This window comes from Exophiala mesophila (assembly GCF_000836275.1).
Source record: "Exophiala mesophila strain CBS 40295 unplaced genomic scaffold supercont1.1, whole genome shotgun sequence".
Lineage (NCBI taxonomy): Eukaryota > Fungi > Ascomycota > Eurotiomycetes > Chaetothyriales > Herpotrichiellaceae > Exophiala > Exophiala mesophila.
The window spans coordinates 5,298,094-5,321,024 of NW_015622504.1; the positions used below are offsets into that span (position 1 = coordinate 5,298,094).

The 22,931-nt window shown below is 48.8% G+C and overlaps 7 protein-coding genes across 7 annotated transcripts; 4 read left to right on the plus strand and 3 right to left on the minus strand.

Moving 5' to 3' along the window:
• Positions 1–17: 17 nt before the first annotated feature.
• Positions 18–1,654, minus strand: PV10_01691 (uncharacterized protein). Its single transcript, XM_016365922.1, has 2 exons — positions 1,252–1,654; positions 18–1,183 (listed from the first exon to the last, which is right to left on the minus strand). The coding sequence occupies exons 1-2, from the start codon at positions 1,406–1,408 to the stop codon at positions 462–464; spliced, it is 879 nt and encodes a 292-aa protein (XP_016229571.1). The 5' UTR covers positions 1,409–1,654; the 3' UTR covers positions 18–461.
• A 650-nt stretch (positions 1,655–2,304) lies between these two features.
• Positions 2,305–3,164, plus strand: PV10_01692 (uncharacterized protein; the record flags this gene model as incomplete). The annotated part of the gene is made up of 1 exon (XM_016365923.1): positions 2,305–3,164. Exon 1 carries the CDS (start codon positions 2,367–2,369, stop codon positions 3,162–3,164), a length of 798 nt encoding a protein of 265 aa, XP_016229572.1. The 5' UTR covers positions 2,305–2,366.
• Positions 3,165–6,138: 2,974 nt separating this feature from the next.
• Positions 6,139–7,995, plus strand: PV10_01693 (uncharacterized protein). The gene has a single exon (XM_016365924.1). The coding sequence runs from the start codon at positions 6,339–6,341 to the stop codon at positions 7,458–7,460; it is 1,122 nt and encodes a 373-aa protein (XP_016229573.1). The 5' UTR covers positions 6,139–6,338; the 3' UTR covers positions 7,461–7,995.
• Positions 7,616–11,035, minus strand: PV10_01694 (uncharacterized protein). Its single transcript, XM_016365925.1, has 2 exons — positions 8,267–11,035; positions 7,616–8,211 (listed from the first exon to the last, which is right to left on the minus strand). The coding sequence occupies exons 1-2, from the start codon at positions 10,920–10,922 to the stop codon at positions 8,066–8,068; spliced, it is 2,802 nt and encodes a 933-aa protein (XP_016229574.1). The 5' UTR covers positions 10,923–11,035; the 3' UTR covers positions 7,616–8,065.
• A 660-nt stretch (positions 11,036–11,695) lies between these two features.
• On the plus strand, positions 11,696–13,036 carry PV10_01695 (uncharacterized protein; the record flags this gene model as incomplete). Its single annotated transcript, XM_016365926.1, has 4 exons — positions 11,696–12,102; positions 12,153–12,343; positions 12,402–12,687; positions 12,744–13,036. 4 exons carry the CDS (start codon positions 11,696–11,698, stop codon positions 12,997–12,999), a joined length of 1,140 nt encoding a protein of 379 aa, XP_016229575.1. The 3' UTR covers positions 13,000–13,036.
• A 69-nt stretch (positions 13,037–13,105) lies between these two features.
• Positions 13,106–14,281, plus strand: PV10_01696 (uncharacterized protein). The gene is made up of 3 exons (XM_016365927.1): positions 13,106–13,528; positions 13,581–13,824; positions 13,897–14,281. Exons 1-3 carry the CDS (start codon positions 13,289–13,291, stop codon positions 14,109–14,111), a joined length of 699 nt encoding a protein of 232 aa, XP_016229576.1. The 5' UTR covers positions 13,106–13,288; the 3' UTR covers positions 14,112–14,281.
• Positions 14,282–21,175: 6,894 nt separating this feature from the next.
• Positions 21,176–22,724, minus strand: PV10_01697 (uncharacterized protein). Its single transcript, XM_016365928.1, has 4 exons — positions 22,555–22,724; positions 22,023–22,436; positions 21,861–21,952; positions 21,176–21,784 (listed from the first exon to the last, which is right to left on the minus strand). Exons 1-4 carry the CDS (start codon positions 22,619–22,621, stop codon positions 21,266–21,268), a joined length of 1,092 nt encoding a protein of 363 aa, XP_016229577.1. The 5' UTR covers positions 22,622–22,724; the 3' UTR covers positions 21,176–21,265.
• Positions 22,725–22,931: the final 207 nt, after the last annotated feature.

The window sequence follows — 22,931 nt, forward strand, 5'->3', positions numbered from 1 at the left end:
AGAACGGGAGGATGGATGGATGTTTAGATTGAGTATGACTATGGGTATGAATATGCTTGCATTCATTTGATCAATGATTCATCCAAGCTGGCCAGCGGAATGATTGACTGACTGGAATATCACATGGAGATTGATTTGGAGGAAAGATCCATATCTTCCCCCTTCCACTTGTCTCTTGTCCTTATTCTGTCGGCTCGGTGATATAAGGCTGCCTCGTGATGCTCTCGAGCTCGTTCACATGTACTCGACTTCGAATGTTGTTCTTTGTTGTTACCCTTGACTTGATATCAGGATATCATCATGGCTAGTAGGAAGTCTACCCAATGGATCATATAACGCCAGTAACCCCAGGCTCCACCATCGTCATTCTTCTCTCTCTCCCTCTCTCTCTTTAACTACTGACGCAGACTGTTGGCCTGGCCGTCGGAGTGAATAGAATGGGATAGCTCAACCATCTACCCTTATGAGAAATCCTCCTCTTGTGACTCAATCTTATTCTTAACTCTCAACAACAGAGTCGTCTTCCACTTATCGAGTTTGCTGAGCGAATCAAACTGGAACAATTTATCCGAGAAACCTTCCTGATCACCTTCTTCCACAGCTTGGACCAAGTCCGTCAACAGCATGTTTTCTCTTGTGCTGGCAAATGAATTATCCAATTCCCGATACTGGTCCAACGCGCGGCGGGTGGCAATATTGTCGCCAGCTGCTAGATGGCAGATACCAGCTTTGAGGAAATAGTCTTTCACGCTCCATCGCATGAGGTTACTATTCAGACTGGATTTGGCAACTGATTCCAATTTGTCGATTGCCGTAGCATAATCGCCTTCCAGGGCGGCTAGGTCGGCGACCTTGAGGAATAGTTTATTGGCGAGGGCTTCGGCGTTGTCGCTCTCGAACCACCCTGCCGCTGTCTCGTATGCGGCTAGAGCTTTCTTCTGGTCTCCGATCTCCATCTCGTAGACTTCAGCTAGGTTTTGTTGATGTGTGGCTGCTCGTCGGAAATTGCCTTTTGTCGTGTAATGATGGATGGCGGTGGTGAGGACACGAGCGGCGTCGTTGGGAGAGTCTTTTCGATACACTTTGAAGGCTTCGGTGAGAGTGTTGGCCATGTCGTCAGGTTCGTTCAATTTGGTTTGTTGGATATTGGCCGCCTTTTCAAAGGCTTGTCCGGCTTCATAGTCTGGATTATGGGGGGTCAGTCTTGTTGTTGTGTTGTCATGGAGGAAGGGAGGGGCGTGTAGTGGTTACTTTGTTTCTGCATTCGAAACGCATTACCAGCTTGGTTGTACAGATCTGCAGCATTCTCCCATTTCTCAGTGCGTCCACCAAACAGGCTGAAACCTCCAGTGGCTCCTTGAGCGGCCTTGTCAGCCTTTTGTAATAACGCTCGAGGGTCGGCGGCCATGATGGAGGGGGTTTAGGTGGGAGTGAAAGATGAGTGAGGGGAACGAAGTGGGAGTCGAGAGGAGGATAGAACTGGTAGCCAGAAGTGAATTGCTGCTGTCAGAGGTGGATGGGGTTATCGCAGGATGACAAACAGAGTCTTGTCTGTATGATGCGCAAGGGACAGATTGTAAGTTGGCACGTCGGTGGTGACGATGTTCGCTGAGACGGATTCAAGACTGCGACCCTGGAACCTGGAGGATGGAAGATGGAATGTGATAGGATGAGGTTGTACGTTTTGGGAGGCGGTGAGTGGTTGTGGAGGTACTGAGGGAGGAATAGGTGGGGAATGGATTATGTAGGTGACAACTTGTATGTAATAGGCTCGAGCTTAGGGGAGTATCAGGCATTCTATGGGTATATCATAAGTAAGATTTAGGGACTCGGTTAGGCACTTTTAGTTAAAGACAGCGAGGGAGATCCTAATTATTCCACGCAGGCGCATTCCTATTTGGTGGCTCAACTTGCTGCCTTACCGTTCTTGTTCCAGCCTTGCCGCCCAAACTCTGCTGCAAGGCTGCACAGCGTATAGAAGCCCCTTGGCCCCTCCACAAATTCTTCAGCCTTTGTTCCACACTGCCCAGGGTCTGTCAACACAATCATCTCCTTCACTATCTTCCTACTAGATAATAGAGCCGGAACTGTACATAAAATCCCTCATATTACATCCCTCATCGCGGTTAGATCTTTTGTCTCGCTCTCACGCCCAAGGCTTATGCAGTGGGATTGCGGGGGTGCGCCCCGCCTCCCGCTTCCACCAACCCTGGCACGACCTGGAGAAATAAAGAGCATCTATTCATCCCTCCACGAAATATAGCGTTAGACTGAGCTTCAGAAACCACCTGTGAACATCTAGACCAACACTGTCGCCACCCTCAAAAACTATAGCAAAGCCAATTGTAGCACTTAACACCGTCAACATGTCGTCTACTCGCACAACAAAGATGGTCAAGACCAAGGACGGTATCAATTGGTACGTCGAGCAAGAAGGCACTGGGCCTGACATCGTCCTTGTTCCCGATGGTCTCGGCGAGTGTGAAATGTTCAGTATCCCCATGTCCATCATCGCCAGCCAGGGTTTCCGCGTCACCACATTCGACATGCCAGGAATGTCTCGTTCAGAAAATGCACCTCCAGAGACCTACGACAACATCACCGGCCATAAGTTAGCAGGATATGTCAACACTCTCCTCGAAGAACTAAACATCCCAGTCGCCTCCGTCTGGGGCTGCAGTTCTGGTGCTACAACCGTGCTTGCTATGTGTGCTACATACCCCGAGCGGGTGAGAAACGCCATGCCTCACGAACTTCCCATAGTCAACCCTGCTGGGCTCGATGACCTTTTTAGCAAGGACTCAGAAACCATATCCACCGCTATGGCTGCCATATCACGCGACCTCTCGGGCGGAGTTGAAAAATGGGATGCCTTGGGCACTGAGGTTCACGCCAGACTCCATCGCAACTACGTTCGATGGGCTCATGGCTATCCCCGTACCATTCCAGCATCTGCACCGATCAAGTCTGAAGATTTACATAAACGTCCAGTGGACTGGACCATTGGTGGAAGTACTCCCGCTGCTGCCTTTTTCCAGAACATTGTCATTGGAACCAAGGAGGGTTTGGATGTTGGGATTCTGCCAGGGAGTCATTTCCCCTATGTATCACATCCAGAGGAATTTGCGAAACATGTTGTGGATATGTGTCGAAAGTATGTGTAACGACACTGTATCGATCGTTAGGTCTTCGTATCATCGAGGTGACTTGGCAAATGCCATCTCTATACAGAAGAAATCAAGAGAGTAAATAGAGACAGCCCTTTTTGATCTTGAAAATTTCCCGTCGTATTCTCAATCCCATGACCTATAGTCAGGAATCTTGAATACCATTAAGTCCCTATTCTATGTCAATCTTATAACGAGTAATATAATTCATGTGTCTATTTCCGATTCTCACCCGTCACAATTTGTAAGCTATTAGACATCAGCCCAATTGTGAATAAAACCGTTAACATCTCGGCACACGGGGCCCCGCCGCAGAGACTCTTCCCGCAATGAATCCCGCATTTGCATTTTAGTCGATAAACCAAGAATCGATTTTACAGAAGAATTCCTGGTTTCTCTGCCAGAACCAATGACTGGACGCTGAAGTGTCCGATATACACGCTGATGAGTCGACATTGACAAGATACTCAAGAAGAGAACGGCCAGACACTTTACCATTTCACTTCTATTTCAACGACCAAAGCTACGTACCATACAATCCAACCGGCTCAAAATGAGCAAACAACCAGAAAAGATTGATGTGCATAGTCACTATCTCCCTGCCACTTATCGTGAACAGTGTAAGGCAAATGGACATGGTTCTCCCGATGGATTTCCATTTTTACCAGTTCGTCGCCCCCTTCCAACAAAAACACCAAACCCAGCGTCCAACTCGTCTAACACAGCAATTTAGGAATGGAGTGTAGACGAACACCTCAAAATGGCCGACAACATGAACATCACCAAATCATACCTATCGATCTCATCACCTGGCGTGCACCTAGTCCGCGGCAACGATGAATTAGCCAGGAAACTGTGTCGCGAATGTAATCAAGTCGGCGCCGATGCAAAGAAACAACATCCCGACCGATTTGGACTCTGGGCATCTCTTCCTCTACCCGACGTTCAAGGAAGTCTCGACGAGCTTACCTATGCATTTGACGAGTTGAACGCCGATGGAATCGTGGTCGAAACCAATTCACACGGCTACTATCTCGGCCACAAGGATTTCGACCCCGTCTGGGCTGAGCTCAACCGTCGACATGCTATTATCTTCATGCATCCGACGTCTGGATGCACCATGACCAACTCTGCCTGCCCACTCCCCGAATATCCGAATCCGATCTTTGAGTTTTTCTTCGACACGACGAGAGCGGTGATTAATCTATTCTACTCTGGAACCGTTGCTCGATATCCAAATATAACTTATATTATTCCTCACGCTGGAGGTTGTTTAGCACCTCTGATCGAGAGATTCTCGCTGTTTGGACGGGCAATTCCAAATCTCCCGGTTGATCAGTCTGTCAACCCAGAGTTTGTCAAGGAGAAGTTGAGGACGAATTTCTATTTCGATATGGCGGGAACGCCCTGGCCGGATCAATTGCCTGCTCTAATGAAATTTATTGACAAGGAGCATGTCCTTTACGGTAGTGATTATCCGTTCACGTCGGCAGAATATGTTCAAAGACTTGCTGGTGCGATGGAGGCTCATATGCCAAAGGTCTTTGAGACGGAACATGAGAGGGAAATGGCATATAAAGGGAATGCAGAGACGATGTTTCGTAATCAGATGGCTGCTCGAGCTGGTTCAACGGCCAAATAGTTGGATATTTCATTGGTGTGAGAGCATGAAATTCCGCATCTCCTCCACCTGAAGCATATAATTCAGACAGCCCCCTACTGAGTATAGAATCCACCATCAATGACCTGTGATGTCCCATTCACAAACGAAGCCGCATCTGATAAAAGCCAGATAATAAGTTCAGCCACCTCAGAAGCCTTTCCAATCCGTCCCAATGGTGCGAAATTCGCATACATGGCTTCAACTGTCGGATCAACCTCAGATGTGGATGCCAGAAGTGGAGTTTCGGTCGGTCCTCTGTATCTCACACATAAGACGACACTGGTCAGCCCTGTCATACTCATCCTGAGATCTGATCAATCACTTACGGACAAACACAATTCACACGAATTTTCGATCCCAACTCCTTAGTCGCCACTCTAGACAATCCCACAATACCATGTTTCGAAACACTGTAAGCAGCAATTTTGGGATTTCCAGTCAACCCTGACAAACTGGCCAGATTGACGATGGAACCACCGTCATTCATAATTGGAATCTCCGCGCGAAGAGAGTTGAGAACTCCTTTGACATTAACGGACCAAACGAGATCAAAGTCTTCGTCTGTGATTGTATCGATCGAATTAATCAGAAAGTTTCCCCCTGCTATTCCTGCAGCGTTGACTGCGCCGTCGATCTTCTTGCCATAGTGTTCGACTATTTTCTTGATCCAGGTCTCGACGGCACTTCGATCACGGACATCTAGTGCTATGACGAGAATCTCGTGTCCGGACCTTTGAATTTAGGTTTGACTGCGTCGAGTGAGTCCTGTTAAAGGTCACATATTGAGGCTCTGGCGCCCTGGCTGGCTAGAAGTTTTGTGGTGGCTAAGCCAATGCCCGATGCGCCGCCTGTGATGACGATCACTTTGTTGGAGAAACTCATTGTTTGTGTATATCGAAACGAGAATGCCAGAACACAAAGTACTCGAACGTTTTACTTGGTCAGATTTGAAATAGTGGTACTTCCATAGGGGGGGTGATTATATCACAACATGACCGCCATCCTTCTCGGCCAACCTTTCGGACCGAGCAGGTTCTGGCCTATGCCACCATGCAAGGCTGCATAGGATGTGTGTTCCAATCTCCGTAGATCCGGTGAATCTACTTATTTCCATATTCTTTAATTATGCCTGGCAAGCCGAAGTGTGTCAGCCTTTACAACATTACTCAATATAATATATTATTATGACCATAGATATCTGAGAGGAACTTGCAAGTATAAAAGCGGCGGGACTACTAAGTAGAGTGGATCATATCACGGACCCAATGATTTTCCGTACAATATCTCCTCATCACTTCATCTCCAAATCGCAAAAAGATATCTCGCATCATGAATCAAAACAACCCAACCTAACCACGCCAACCACACCACACCCATCCTCCGCGTTACCCTCCTCCTCCTCTCCAGCAACTCATACACATACACACCCACTCGCATCCTCAATTCCCTCGCCTTCCCTTCCCTAAAGCCATCAAATACTCCCCTAACCTCAACGCCCACCCACCAAAATGCCTCGATACGTCGGACCGCCGCACTTGTACGATCGAGATGTCTCCCAGCTAATCCAGACGGCTAAACCGCACTTCCCTTATCGGAAGAAACCCAGAACGGTTCGAATCATAAGACCAGAGATCTCGGAGTCTCCGGAGATGCGGATCCGATATGTCAAGCATCATATGGGTCGGGGGCAAGCATTCCGGCAGTCAGCACCACGAATTGCCATCAATCCTCAGATTCAGGCCTTGTTGGCAAAACCGACGTGGTCAGTTGGGTCGTTGCTTGCGCCGAAAGGACGGGGGAGGGATGGAAGTGCTGCTGTTGCTGTTGCTGGACGTTCAGCGACAGCGGCTCCGACATTTGCCAACGAGAAGAACAACCAAGTCGCAGACGAAGCAGACGAAGAAGAGGAAATCACTCCCGAAAAACTACGCCATCTCCTCAAATTATCCGCCCTCCCACCTCCCAAAGACGCAGCTGAAGAACAAGACATGTTGAATACATTACGGCAACAAATCCATTTCGTCAAAGAGATTCAAAAAGTCGATACCACCGGTGTAGAACCATTGGTCGCAATCCGCGATGAGACAGTTGATGGGATTTGGAATAATACCATCACAGAGGAAACGTTAGAACCGTACTTTCAAATGGAGGAACATGTGGGAGAAAATGGAACTATTCGACGAAGGAAAGAGGTTGTGCCGAATGATGTAAACAAGGATGACATGGTCGATGACCCAGCGGAGCCGTTGACGGAGCACATTATGGATGATTCGCAAATAATGAAAGATCAAGATCATACCGTCGACGACCACCCAGCGGAAGCGGAGCCGGAGCCGTTGAGGTCGGACATGAAGGAGGATCCGCACATAGAGGAAGGTCATATCTTCTACGACCCAGCGGAGCCGTTGCCGCCGGAAATGATGAAGGGTCCGCAATTAAGGATATTTTATACCGTCGACGACCCAGCGGAGCCGATGCCTTCGCAAATTATGGAGGATCCGTTTGATCTCAGTACAGAAGATGAAACCGAGAAGGGGAGGAGGATCGGGAGGTATTTTTATGTGAGGAGGCAGAAGAATCGGAATCAGTCTCAAGAGAGCAGAGCTGAAAGCACAACCTCCCCTGATTGAAGGGGTATGATTTGATGCCAGTTTCTGTTGGTAACTGTCTTCAAAGTCCACGGCGGAATACAAGTGTCAGTAACCGTGGCTATCTGCATGCGGCTGTAATGCTGCGACTACGACGACAAGTCCTGAAAAAGCAGGTATCGAGAGATCAAAATGCTGGATTGAGCATTCAAAATACCAGAAAAGATGCTTCGCAAAGCAGAGACATTTTCAATACCGCCAATCCGCTAACAGACAACGTCTGGTTCTAAAACAAATGGACCGAAAAATAGTCCATGATATGGCACCAGGTCTTCATGGCCGCTCAGCGACACCAAAACTGTACTATCTCATACCACCACCCGGATAGACCAGTTCCCACCTTGCCGGGAACTCCCAGAAGCAAGCTTTTGCTTACTTTGCTTCAACGCAGACTCTCCCGTCTGTCTATGTACTCTCCAACAGGTTAATAAACAACAAAGTAAGAACGCATCCAACAGGTCGTAACAAATGACGCTTAAATACAGTGGACTCGTCAGGCAGTTGCACGTATATCTTGGCTTCTCATGTGATCGCATGATGTTCATACTTTGAGAAGAACAAGTTCCAAGTCCCCACCGACTTGGCAATTACAAGCCAGCCGCCACCATCAGTCCGTAGCCAACAGTGACAATGACGGCGAACGCTAGAATGGAAGCGGGCACGCCGCGGGTTAAGAAATGTTTTACTTGAAGGTATCGAACGCCGGTTTCGGGGACTTCCATCATGATGGCAGCTAGAGAGACGGTTAGCAGGCAACACAGGGGCAGAAGTAAAAAGACCCAACGTACTCATGTTCGGAAACCCAGATGTCGGTAGACCCATCGCAGCCGAACACATCAGGGCACTACCCATGACGAGAAGATTAGGATGTGGCTCTGGCATTCCAGCCCCAACTTGCTGAACAAGAGGAAGGATGATCAAGGCAGCGACGGTGTGGCTGATAAATGTGGCAACGACAAGAATCAAGGCGGCGAAGACGACAAGGACGCCATAGACAGAAAGACCAGCGACCGAATCGGTGATCTGCTTGGCAATGGTGTGTAAAAGTCCAGATGACGATACGGCCTTGCCCAGAGACAGCCCACCGGCGGCGAGGATGATGATGGTCCAGAGGAAATTGTTGAAGTCTTCCTTGGTCAGAATGCCGGTACCGAAGAAGAGAGCCATGGGGATAATGGCAATAACGCCCATGTCACCAAAGACGCTTTCGAGCTGGTGCGATGTACACCAGAGGACAATGGTGGCCAGGGTGACAAAGATGATGAAATACTGAACTCCATTCAGCTTGTCTTTCATCGGGCGGATAGGAACGATCGTGGTGCCTTTGCCAGGCTTGAAGGTGACGAGAAGGAGAAGCCAGATGAAGACGATACTGATAATACAAACAGGCAGAGCGATGAAAAACCAGATGCCCCAGCTAGGACCTGGTTTCATGTTCTGCAGAGCAATGATATTTTGCGGTGATGCAATGGGAGAGGCTGCGCCACCGATGTTGGACGCCAATGCGATGCCCAAGATCAAAGCTTTGGACATGTTGCTGTCAGCTGGAAGGTTGCGCAGCATAGGTTGAATGATGCTGAAACATAGGACTGGAGCCGCCACATTGGAGATCCACATGCTCAGAAACATTCCGACAAACATGTTGGTGATCAAGACAGTCCGAGCTCGCGTTCCGGCCTTGCTGAGGACAAAGGTCGCCATCATTTTAGCAATATGGTATTTAGACAAGGCTGCGGCAATGGTGAAACCTCCCAACAACAGCATGATGACGGGAGTCCACATAGCAGCAAAGACAGCTTTAGTGGCGGCCTTGGAGTCGAGACGCTCGTGGGGCTTGTCTTCTGTTCGCATGATGCGCAATACCACCACCAAGAAGGGAACGAGCAGTGAGGTGACGAAGAGAGGAATAACTTCGGTGGCCCAGAGCAGGGATACAAAGACCAGCATGGCGAGGCAGTTCTGCTGCTCTGGCTTTTTAAGGATGGGGGTGAAAAGTAGAACGATGAAGATGGCGAGAATGGCCAACAGGGCGAAGAAGGTGGAGCTGAACAGCCACCTGGGGCATCGATATCGACCGACCGGGGTAGCTATCTCTTTGGTATCGATGTTTTCGCGGTCGCCTTGTCTTCGCGCTTGAGAGGGGTCTTGAGCACCGCCGAGAAGAGTCTGTCGGATACCAAAGTTCGCCGCCTGGGCCTTTCGTTCTATTCCAATCATTTCTCGCCAGACGGTATTTCTTTCCCATACGACATGTTCCCGGAGGTGCAGTCGCAGTTCTCGTCGGGCGAGGTCGATATCGCCTTTGGTGACAATGTCGGCGTAGACTCGTTCGACCTTTGTAATGTTCTCGTCCAAGAGCTGTGTGGTGGAGGGGAGGAAGGGATATGAAGGACCAACCACCTTGTCCATGTAATTCTTTCGGATATCGCGATTGCAAACCTTGTCGTACTTCTTGGAAGCCTTCTTGAAGCCAGTGTGGTTGAGCTGGATGAAAGACTTCAGCTCGCTAAGGGAGACGAACAAGCTGATAGTGCGTTTTTTCAGGTTTATACCGGAATCGTAGAGGGAGGCGACTTGACCGGGATCAGAGGCCTCAAGTTCCAAAGCCAGGCTGGGTCTTCGTCTGAGGAAGGCGGGAGTCTCGGTGGCGGCACGAAGGTCTTCTCTAGATTCTGACAAGGCGCCATTGGAGCCGGTGGTGTGTTCAGCGCCGGTCCAAACGGTCTTGCTCCTCTGCTTCAACGAAGGTCTCGACTTCTTGATCATATGGGCGCTATCTTCAGCGTCGCTATCGCTGTCCTCGTCTTCAGGTTCTTCGATGCTAACGCTCATTGTGGAAGTCCTCCTTTTCCGACGAAACGGGACGTTGAATATGCTCTGAGATCTGGCTGTCTTGCGACGGTTTTCCGTGTCGATAACATCGTCCATGTCAACATCTCTTGTTTCGGTTTTGTAGGATTCGGCATCTTTGATGAGCTGGTCGAGTTCGCCAAAGACCTCGAGTTCTTTCAAGCGATAAAAGGAACAGACCTTATCGAGTTCCGAGTCGAGCATGCGCTTGAAGGTGGTATCAGGGTCGAGTTGACCGCCAAGGAGGGAGGTATTTTCTTCATCTTCGAGTTCGCCGGGGGCTTTGTTGATTTGCTTTTCGAGGGTGTAGATGAGCTTTTTGAGATTACTGTAGGAGATGTAGTTGCTGCTCCAGTCTGGAACAGCATTAAACTGGATGCTGTGAGAGAACTTCATCTCTTCTCTCTCTGCAAGAACTTCGAGTTTGGCAATGCGTTTGAGGAAATGGGCAAGAGGCTGAGGTTTATGGGAGGTGGTGGATTTGTGGTGTTGGTCAAGAGTATCGAGCTCGATGGAGAGCGAGGGGTCTTTTAACAAAGCATTCACGCTGGAGGACTGGATTCCGCTACCTGTGCGATGGCGAGTCCCACGCATTCGACATGAAGGGAACGGAACCCGAGCAATGATCGGTGATCGTGTGAGTGACAGTGGGAGGTGGGAGAATAAGTGAAGAATGAATGAAAGCTGAAGTTGGACGAGGATGAAATGTGGAACTCTGATTGTTGCTGCATTAGGAAGGGACGGACGTGGTGGAGGTGGAGTTGTAAAAGCGCAGGTGCGATGGAGTGTGTCAAGGGTTCTTCTCACAGGTGGCAGGCACGAGCGAGACGATTTAGGGTTATCGCGACTCCACTTGGCATGGGATGGCGACACCTGAATAACCTATGGCTTGCCCACGCCCCGAGTCTACCACATCTTCATCCACACATCTCTTCCCACCCCAGATTAAACAGAGTTTCCATTGTCAAAACCCTACGAGGATTATCAGTTGTTTGGTGGAGCAGAAGATCTTTCCTATTGTTAGAGATGGTCGCCTTAACGATGACATTCTGCTCCGACCCATATGTAGACTAGTGCTTAGAACTAGCATTCTCACTAACCACAAATAGCCTTTCCCGCACCCTATGATTATCGTGCCCTCTTGCCGCTTTGATCAAACATCTGATCTTGTCACGTGACCAATCCCCAGATATACAACAGGCTCTCACACTTGAACCTCTCCTCCCAAAGCGGGTCTATCCCATTTCCCGTGTCTCGGCAAAAGATATGGAGAGTATCGGCATATTAGTCTACAATCTCTAGGCGCTCTGAACTGCTCCTCATTCACACATCTCCTCTGCAAATTACTGGCATCCCAATCTCTAAGCATGGTTGGCCGACCAAGACGATCTTGTTTTAGATGCAATAATCAAAAGGTCCGCTGTAATGGTGTACGACCAACCTGCGACAGATGCAAGCGCATCCGGCATATTTGCTCCTATGAGGGCGCACAGCCTGAGCCGTACGGCTATGTGTCCAGCCCTAGATCGTCAACCGCCAATGTCGAATCAAGATATGCCGATAGAGAAGAGCAACAGAGTAGCCCCAGGCAACCAGATTTCCAAGCTAGATACTGTGGTATACCACGTTCATTGATCGGCGATCTAGTTGACATCTATTTCTCCCACGTGTACAATGCCCGCTTGTTGCTCCACAAGGATACCGTTGTGGAAGCCGTAAGCGCGAGGACTGCCACCTCTCACGTGGTACTAAGCATCTGTGCCTTTGCCTCAAAGTGGGAACTTCCCTCATTATCCATCTTCAACATGCTTACTCAAGGAATAGGTACTATCGAGATGCTGCAGGAAATCACTCGCTCTCCGAATCTGGTTTCGGTCAAGAATGGGCCTCTATAGCTGGCTCTATGGTAGCAACTGAACTTGGTGAACCAAAAGAAGAAAACATTGTCACTTTCATCAATCTTGCTCTTTACTGGTACAGTGAAGGTGAATGGCGGAAAGCTTTCATCTACAAGTGTAAGCGTCCGCAAATCCTACCCCTGATTCCCGGCTGGCTTCTGACTTGCTACGATAGGGAACGGTATTCAGATTGCATATGTCCTTGGAGTTCCTGCTCCTAGTCCACATGGGACCACATCGAGCCTCCGCACTGAGGTCACAAGGAGGCGATTCTGGGCTTGCGCCTGTATCATGCTGTTCGGCTCAAAGGCCGACTTCGTTGTGAGCACCCTCTCGGATAGCCTCACGAAGGTTCCACTACCTTGCCCTGAGTCACGATTTGGCAAAGACACTCTTTCACCCCCAACAGAATCTGGTCACAATACCATCTTTGCCGCCCTCATCCACATATTGATGCTTTGGTATGCCTTTTCGATACCTGTATCTTTAATCTGCTTCTTCCCCTAATAACGAATAGGAATGCTGTTTATCAATCTGTCAAAGATGGCGATCTCCAGCTCAATACACTCCAGTCACTCAATTCTAGGATCGAAAGCTGGAACACATCACTCCCATCCGATCTAGAGTTCAGCCCAGACTCCCTTAACGATGCCTTAGCTCAAGACCAGCACCTTGTCCTGTTACTTCACACCATTTACGACCAATGTCTATGCACTCTACATTCTTCCATAGTACCCCTGTTCTGCTGGGGAATGTCATGCGACGGCACGTGACTCGTCACATGACTCGTCACATGACAGGATACTGACGGCAGGAGCCCCTCCACCGTCATATCCTATTCCTCCTCCTCTTCCTCTCTCTCTTGCTCACAACAAGCAACCCAGAGATCAGTTACAGCACTTTCATAGCTATTACAGCTAGCAATTCCCAGTCATTGAGACTGTCTTTTCCTTGTTCCTTGTTCTTGTTGTTCTGCGTTCCTCCGAGTGTCTGCAGCTGCCTGCTGCATGACAGGGAAGGTCTAGCCCTGAACTCAAATTTGTTCGACAGGTCTCAGCCCAAATGGCTTTTGAGCGTGCAAATTCGATCTCGGCACGCATAAAAGCAATACTTCAATCTTCATTCCCGGCAGCAAGAATTCCAAGCTTCATCGGCTACGCCGCCTATTCTGCCTGTGCTGTCCAAATTCCGTTTCTGTGGTGCAAGAACCCTAGCGTGTGCACTCTTGCACGCTCTAATGTGGCTGCAAACTTGAGTTGTATCCAGAAAATGGGGAAATATTGGAAATTCGTCGCGCTTCTAGTAAGCCAATTTCCCGATTCTGGCACCTCTCATGACAATCTAACCGTTGCAGGGTATTAACATCCAAACTCTTTATTCTTTACACGAGACAGAACCTCCAGAGCTAGACGATGAACCTAGGTTCTTGGATTCAGACAGCCTACTCGGCCTGAAGCCAACCAATCGACGTGTTCAAGCATCAATTCTCAGTCACAATGAAATAGTCTGGCAAAGTGGCGGGTCCATGGCAGACCATGATGCTGAGATAACGGATATGAACATTCCTCAAGGTCCAACAAGAGGACTTGCCAATGAAGGTAGTTCATACTTTGCAGAGTCAAATCTGCGTCCAAGTAGTCTCGGATTAGGAAATGCTAATCATTCTTCAGAAACCATGTCTAGCCTGATCGACAGGATCTCAGAAACCGAGGTAGCACAGAGCGCGAACCCTCATGCATTACGAGGCTTCGACATTGAACCTTGGGATGGCATATTAGACCCGGCGCTGATCCAACACGGCGTTAATTCGGAGCAATTGTCGTCGTTTGACAATTGGCTGAATCAGTTCCAGGTTGACGACGATTTTCAGCAGCAACTGATATAGACATTACTCGGTGGGCTCTAGCATAATGTACAATTCATCTCTTACTATATCAATGTTCAGGGGGATAGAGAAAGTGGTCTTTTCGGACTTTCTAGAGTGCCATTCTGTAAGGAGTGATTGTACTGTGGGTTGCATCTGAGCTGTACTAAAAAAGTTGAGCCCGAGTGAAGAATTTGAGATTAAAAGTATTGGTTTCGAGGACAGAGTCATGTTAACCATCTCCCTATCTGTATTTATTCGAATCAGTCGCCTGATTTCATCTTCGTTTTGAAGTCCAGTCGCCAGTTCATGCTGATGAACACGTAGCAACATTTGGCGAATTCCGTCTCTGCAACAAAGGCGTTGCGTAGAGAATAGACAGACATGATCTGTCCAAGAACCTACGATCCATACTCAAGGAGCATATCTGAACCCCGATACACCTTCTAGAGTATCCGGTATTTCCCCGTTTTCAGCTCGCTTATTTTGCTTCGCAAGGTGTCTTGACAGGAAGAAGGTTCCAATTGCATAGGCAATTTGCAATGAGATGGTTGTCCTGTACCGCCTTAGTCTGAGTGCCGCAATTATTGTCACAGTAGCTTGAAGAAAACATACCACATGCCAGGTAAATATCTGGGAGCGTCCTGATTTCTGAAAATGGTGCTTCCCGTGATACCACCGAGTGCTGCGAACGTTATCATGGCTCCAGCCACTAACCCTTTCTTTCGAGGGTCGCCCGTTTGATTTGAGCCATATGTCAGAGTTCCAGGGCTTTGAATAGATCCACATCAGCCAGCGTCCTTGGGTGAGTACTAGGACACGAAAGTCACTTACGTGTTTGCTTGGGTTCCAAACACAGCGAGAAATGTGCCGAAATATCTCGCACCGGGGACTTGAGCGTATAACATGATGAGTAGGCCAGTGGTACTGAACTGAAGTTAGCAGGAAGGCGAGCAGTATTTCCTATGTTAAAACGAACCAGATCAGTGCGTGTGCACAGAGGAACCTGTTGACCCGTCAGCATTTGTCTCTTTGCTTTCATCCAATTAGGGATGACTAGACTTACGGCCACCGAATCTTCAATCGATCAGACAGCCACGCACTGCCTACACTAAGAAAGACCGTGACAGTCTGGAACACGAAAATGTCAGTGATGAAGCCAGTGGACAAAGTTTTCCCAGACCTACATATGGAGGGCTTCTCATGAGCTGTGCCTCGGTGTAAGAAAACCCCATATCATTGCGCAGAATGATAGGCATAAAGTAACTGAGAGCGTAGACGCTACCAGCAGCAACATAGAGTTGGAGGCAGCTGTGGAAGTGTTGTTAGCCTGAACATATCCTGAGGAGCAGGGTTAGAATTTTGGGCACTTACAATGCAAGGATTTTCCAGTCGTAAAGAGCTTTTGCAGACTGGGCCAGTGTCATATGTTCATATGATTTTCCTCCTTGCTGTGCCGACAAACGCTCCTTGGCGATATGTCTCTCTCTTGGGGTAAGCCAACGACTCCTTTCTGGGACTAGAAGACAATCAGTTGTCTGACATTTGGATGCTCATGAATGGCACGCACACTCTCCAAGGAAGAATGGTCCAAGAGCACCAGCGACGATAGTGGCAGCACCCTCGATGATAAAGATCCAACGCCAACCCTGTGTGAACATGCCGTTACCAGCCCGGATCATGGACAAACCATATGAGATCTAAGAAGTCAGCATCTCAACTGTCAAACCGGGGAGGTTCAAATCTTCTTACAATTCCATTGAATCCGTTGGCTAGCAGCGCAAACATATAGAATATGGAAACTCTCTTCGCAGTCTCGTATGTCTTGTACCACGCAGAGATCACGAAAATGGCTCCTGGCAAGACTATGGAAGGTCTTAGCAACAAGATTCGTTGAAACTCAGGCCAGAGGATTTACTCACCTCCGGCTTCAAAGGCACCAAGAAGCATTCTCAGAACCAAGAGCGGAATCCATGATTGGACGAAGCCCATGGCGAAGACAACGATGCCCCAGCACAGAATCAACGTCGTTAGCCATGGTCTGGCGCCCAACCGACGGATGATCAAGTTCGAAGGAAGTTCCAAGAGGGTGTATGGGATGAAGAAAACCAAGAGTGTGAGATTATAGCGAGACCCTACAATCCCATCGTGTAAGCCGTGTCCTGGCATTGTTGAATTTCGAGCCCACTTACCAACATCCAATTCTAGGTCGACATCCATATCCGCAATATATGCTGCAGAGATATTGGAGCGGTCGAGTAGTGAGAGACCATAGACGACACAAAGATATGGGATAATTCGCATATCGAGTCGACGCCTAGGTTTGTCAGCACGGCTCTTAATATTTTCAATGGTCGCACTTACAACAACGTCCTCTCCTCTTTCGGTTCCCAGTCCTCATGAGTAGATACCGCTGCATCTCCCTCTGAATGCAGAGCGTCTATCTTGTCATCGAGGACACCGGTTGCCGCGGGGGCTTGAGTCGAGGTAGTTGCCATGCTTAACTCGAGTCCTCACTTGTAACAAGCGATGGAAAGCAAGCAACTTGAAGTTGGTTCTTGGATCTGGATCTCGCCATGAAGGGCGTAGGATGATGATTTTATGTAGCATGGAGCAAACATGTACACGTGAGGTCTTAACCCCGTGGGGCCCCCGAAGTCTTGCGAAAAGCTTTCATTCCCCGATCATATTCGGTATATACCGGTGAATGCGGGTAATGGAGGAGGCCACTCGATACCGGATATCGGCCAATGGAATTGGATCCTGATGGCTCTGGCTCCAATTCACCGACTGGAATAAAGTTGGTATGTCACTTCGAGGCTCAGATTTTGTTGTTTAACCGCCAAGATGGTATCTCGTATGGCAAGGACTCTGGGTTCGTCATTGTAAAGTCAAGCGTTTTCCCAGACGCCTCCTTCTCATGCCGCTAACACCAAATATTTATGAAAGAGTATACAAAGTGTTGGACAGAAGTTGCCCCTAACCTACATCACCAATCAAACCATGGGGTCTGAGATCGATGTCGTTCGCACCCGATGGTCCTCAGAGGATAGCTCAGATCTTTTCGAGGTGTTCAATCCTTCAACAGGACATATTCTGAAGTATGTTCAAGGCGTTGGGCCTGTACAAGCACAACAAGCTCTTGAGTCTGCCCACCATGCGTTTCAAACCGACTGGAGGCTACGCTCCCCCTCCGAACGAGGAGCGACTCTTCTCAGAGCGGCAGACGCACTCGAAAAACACGCCGACGAGCTGGCGACCACCCTCTCACTTGAAAACGGAAAGCCTTTCCAGGATGCTCGGGCAGCAGATGTTCCCTTTCTGATAGGGGTGTTCCGGTATTTCGGATCCTTGATAGACAAGTTGCCTTCAGAGTTCTACGATCAGGGCAACGTTTACGCGTCGATTGTACGGGAACCATACGGAGTTGTCCTGGCGATCATTCCATTCAACTGGCCTCCAATTCACACGGGCGGTAAACTTGCGCCAGCTTTGGCATGTGGGAATACCGTGGTCATCAAGCCTAGTGAACAAGCACCCTTGACCGTACTTCGGATCGTCGATATCCTGAACACCGTCTTTCCTCCGAATGTGATTCATGTGCTTCCAGCGAAAGGGATAGCCTTGGGACAGTTCCTGGTCAACAACTCTCTGGTACGGAAAGTGTCGTTCACCGGATCGACCAGCGGAGGAGCTGCGGTTGGTCGAGCAGCTTTAGACAGAGTTACACCGGTCACTCTCGAATTAGGTGGGAAGAACGCTTTCGTCGTATTTGAGGATGCGAATATTGATGACGCCGTATACGACGCCCTGGAAGGTGGTTTCTACAATAAAGGGGAAGCATGTACTGCAGCTTCTCGGGTATTGGTGCATAAATCCATCCATGACGAATTTGTCGCAAGGTATGCAGCTGCAGTCAAGAAGTTGCGGGTTGGAAATGGCCTCTCTCCCGACACACATGTTGGCCCTGTGATCAGCAAAGTGCAGAAGGATAAAATCATGGACTACATCCGTCTTGGAGAGTCAGGGGGGGCCATTATTGCAGCTCAGGCACCGCTGCCACAGGATCCCGCTCTCAGGAATGGCTTTTTCATTCCTCCGACATTATTCACAAACGTTCAGCGTAACATGCGCATCGCCAAGGAGGAAATCTTTGGTCCAGTGGTCACGGTCACATCGTTTGAGACATATGAGGAAGCGATTTCGATTGTTAATGAGTCAGAATATGGCCTGATATGTGGAATCCAATCTAAGAACACCACTCTCGCGTGGCGAGCCGCACGAGATATTGAGAGTGGTATTGTTTTCATCAACAATTATCAACGCAGGGCTCTTGGGACGCCGTTTGGAGGTACAAAAGCGAGTGGTTTTGGCAGAGAACATTGCATTGAGACACTCCACGACTATTCGTGGGCGAAGAATGTGAGAATTCCTTCCGGTCGTGGAACCATTCCTCGATGGAGGGCGATAAAGCAATGTTGTGAATAAATGGACTAGAATCAACAGGTTTGCATCGCTTGGAATAACAATTTATTTTTATCCTCATATCATAAAAGTTTATCATTAATATACAATCCAATGCGTCAAATCTTCAACAACGCTTCAGCGTTCTTATACGCTATAGCTTCTAATTGCTCTTTATCCACCAGCCCCGATGTTTCCAGGTCTTTCATAAACTTCAATCCAGCCTCATTCGATGCGAAAGGATAGTCCACCGAGTACATGATCCGGTCCGGCTTGCATTGCCTCAAAAGACATGCAGCCGGACTCAATGAGAACATCCCGCTCGTGGTAATCCAAACATTCTCATCCCATACCTGTCGAAGCGACCGTTGCAAGTTTGGCCACTGCGCAGAAGCAAAGTGAATTGTTCGGTCTAATTGAAATGGTAACATTTCGCCCATATGTCCCAGAACAAGCCGTAATCGGGGGAATTGGTCGAAGGCACCGGCTGCATATAGTCGAAGAAAGTGAGTGCCGCATTCGGTGTGCCAACCCCAGGCATTTGTGGCCAGTGATCGTGCCACCGACGTTGGATAGTTGCCTTCGTATAAAATATCCCTTGTATTTGCATTGTAGCTGGGGTGCAGGTAGATCGGGACATCGAGGTCCTGTGCCATGCTGAAAACCGGCCAGTAACTCGCATCGTCGTAGAATCGTCCTGATGTCGTATTATCGATCAAAGCGCCCAAGAATCCTAATTCCGTCACAGTACGTCCTAGTTCTTTCGCTGCCTCAATAGGATGCGCCATTGGCAGCATTGCGAATGCCCTGTACCGATCTGGATGGCTGCTGATGGCCTGGGCCAATTCATTGTTGGCTGCAATGCAGGTCGCAGCGTCCAGAGCAATAGTAAGCGGGGCGTGTGAAAGTACCTGTAGTCGAATCATGCCTCGGTCATTATCTGTAATCCGACCATCATCGATATCTTCCAACATGTTCTTGAGTCTCGCGAAGGATGGAATGGAATAGGGATCCGGCTCGCCCTGGCTGGAATAGAAGTTTTGTACATGTTTTGAGAGCCAGTGCTCTTCGAGAGTAATGAACGTGGCTGTAGTTTCAACCATGATGCATTCGAGAAGCAAAGAGCCGGACAGTTCTGTGAGCAATCGATGAAAGGGCTTTAGGTGCAAGGCAAGTCATCGGGTTCGGGTCCGGTAGAAACACCCCTGTCCCAGTGATACACCACAAGCAGATACTGATCAGAACTAATAATTGGGTACTCGGCTCATTCGTTCCTAGTAGTCCTTGGGGTCTTCGCAGGCTTTGATATGAAATTGGCTGAAGAATCGCAATGCCGATCGGTAATTTCCCAACTGGGAAATTCTTCGAACGCCGAGGAGTCGGGTAATGAAATAAAGCGGAACAATGCTTGATACATTGTATTCTTCATACGGGATTGCAGGCTAATTCACAGCAGCACTGTTCAACTACCGTCCTAGGTTATTGAAAGTCGATTTAGGATATTGGAGATGGTTTCATTGATTTTCGGGTCGGGCTCACTCGATCAGACAATCAAGGCCGCAAATAAAACGCATACTCTTTGGAATACGACGGGTTCTAAAGAGGCTTATCATTGAATCGACTGGAGGCTTCACTGGAAGTCAAAGAACTCGTTCTCCAGTCACCATCATGGGAACCTCTAAGCCCGATACTCTGCCCAAGGATCCGTAATTCTGCTCATCAGCCCGAAACCTTGGGGAGAGAGAACCACTTAGTAACCTGGAGGCTCCAAGCTGCTAGATATACCGATGGACATTTAACTCGGTGAAGGAGGAGGTGTGCGGGAAATCAAGACATTCCCCGAAACCAGGGGTAGCAAATAAAAGTCCTCCGCAGAATTCCTCCACGTCGTGAAGTAAGAAAGCACCATCTTCCTGTCCGGGGAAAATCATTTCGCTTCCTTGCTAAACGCCTCAACACAAGATGGGCTCCATCCATCCCCCTAGTGACGGACAAGTCTCACCGCTCCCTCCCATCCAAAGATACATCACCGACCACGACTCAAAAACCGGACAATCAATCCTTCTACCACAAGAACCTTATCAGTGGAAAAGCTCAGCTGCCAAAGATGCCGCTGCCGTTGTAGCATATGCGACTACAGAATTCCCACCGAAACTGGGGAATGGAGAGGATATCCGAAAATACAAAGAGATAGTGACGAATGGAAAGTTGGGCTTGACAACGCCCTCGGGCAGCGTGTGCAGAGTCGTGGATTTTGGTCCTGGTCGAAAACCGATCATGCATCGTACAAAGAGTTTAGATTATGGCGTTGTGCTGGAAGGATCAATAGATATGGTGCTGGACTCGGGTCAGCGATGTACACTGCAACGAGGTGATATTGTGGTTCAGCGTGCCACGATGCATGGTTGGGAGAATGCATCGCCGGTCGAATGGGCCAGGATGATGTTTGTGCTTCAGGATTGTGAACAGTTTGTAGTAGGCGAACAGGAGATTGTGGAAGATGTTAGTGATACGAAAGGGAGTTTCTTGTCTAGTTGACGACATGGTATATCGGAACAAGAGGAAGGGATCCTATTGGTATAGAGAGGTATGGAAATGTAGACTTTATCTGTTCTTGTGGATGAAAGTCTGGATTTCCTTGCGCGCGATGTGCTAATGCAATCCTCCTAACGATCCCGAGTCCTCTCACTACTCATTTCAATGCCATCGGTTTACTTCAACCGTGCCATGAGCCACGCAGAGAGAAACTTCTCTGACTGCAATTCATGCTTCAACCCGAAGGCTCTGTCCATCACCAAGGCGTCATGAGCCTCGCCCGCAGCCTCGAGATATTCAACATCGGGACGAGCCTTCCGAAGAATGTCAACGAAAGTGCGAATATCGTCCACCAACAACTCATCGCTGCCACTAGTGACGACCAACTTCTCCACTTTGACATCTTTCCAATCCTCCGCAGTGGCCTGTACTGGAGTGTTGTACTTGTCGGTTGTGCTTTTGCCCAAGAAACTCGCCGCCCAACTACGGATTGCGTCGACATTGAGCGCATCTTTGTGACTATTTCTGGTATAGGAGTTTGAGTCGGTTTGAAGTTTGACCCAGGGAGACATGAGGATTGCACCGGCAAGTCTGTCGGTCAAGCTCAAAGGTGAAATTTCCGGATGTGGCTGCGAAAGGTGTAGCACTAAGCCGAGGGCCAGATTTCCACCGGCTGAATCACCGCCGATAAGGATCTAAGGAGCCAATTCCAGGGCCGCGTCAGTCCAATCGTGAACGACATGAGTAAGAATCTCATCTCAGCTGTCTTACCTCTGATGCTTTCAAGCCGGTGCTCAAAAGGTATTGCAATGCCAACGTTGCTTGTCGCAATTGCGCGGGGTATACTCGATGCGGTGCGAGATCTGTGTCAAAAAAAAGGTCAGATAATCATGCTTGCAGAAGGATATCTTTCAAACGAGATATCAAACGCACCATACTCCAAGACCAGCACCCTGAGTGTATCTCCCCTGGCTTTGGCCTTTCGGATGAACGCCCACAGCATGGCAAAATGGGGTTCGGCAGCCGCGCCGACATATCCACCACCGTGGAACCACAGCAACGTTTTGCCTGGATTTCTCCCGTCGCTAACCTCTCCATTCCTCCCCAGCCAACAACCCCATATCCCCTCGTTGCTGTCGATTTCCACCAGATCCTCCTTTACGCCATTCTTCGTGGCCCAGATCTTGTATTGATCTCTTGTCGTTCCACTGAGAGCCTGGCCAATTCTGATGCTAACACGTGGAAATATTGACCGAGTCGCACTGTAAATAACATGCTTTCCGTAAGTCGATGGTCTATTACTCCCACGCGACCATCCTGTCAAAGCTGCCCAGCTAGCAGAGAATGCTGTACCGAGAACGCGATGTTAGTCGCTCGTCAAGAAGTAATCGCCCCGTGTCGTGTCTTGCCGGGAAGAATTGCATGATTGTATAACCAGACAGCGTGACAAAAACATAATACGCACCGCCGAAACCGACAGCATAAGTCAGCTGTAGGTACTCGCCCGTCGACAACCTGGGTTTCTCTCTCATGGCTGGATGGGTCTGGGTTCGGGTGGTGCGAGATTGCGTAGATAAATCCACGGACTTGACTCAATCCTTTCTTTTCTCCTTAGTCCAGTTGACAGTTATCAAGACTGTGTGGATCGTGCGATGAAAGACAGCAATAACAGTCATAAGCATGTGAGGGGCTGCCTGGATGTTAATAGTAAAGACTCGATTTGAAATACATTTTACCGGAGATGGCCCGTCGAATATTTACTGTCCTGATCCATACTAGCCCTCAGCCCCCAGGTCCTCGGGCCAGGCTGACATGAATACGAAATCTAGATATCAGTTCACA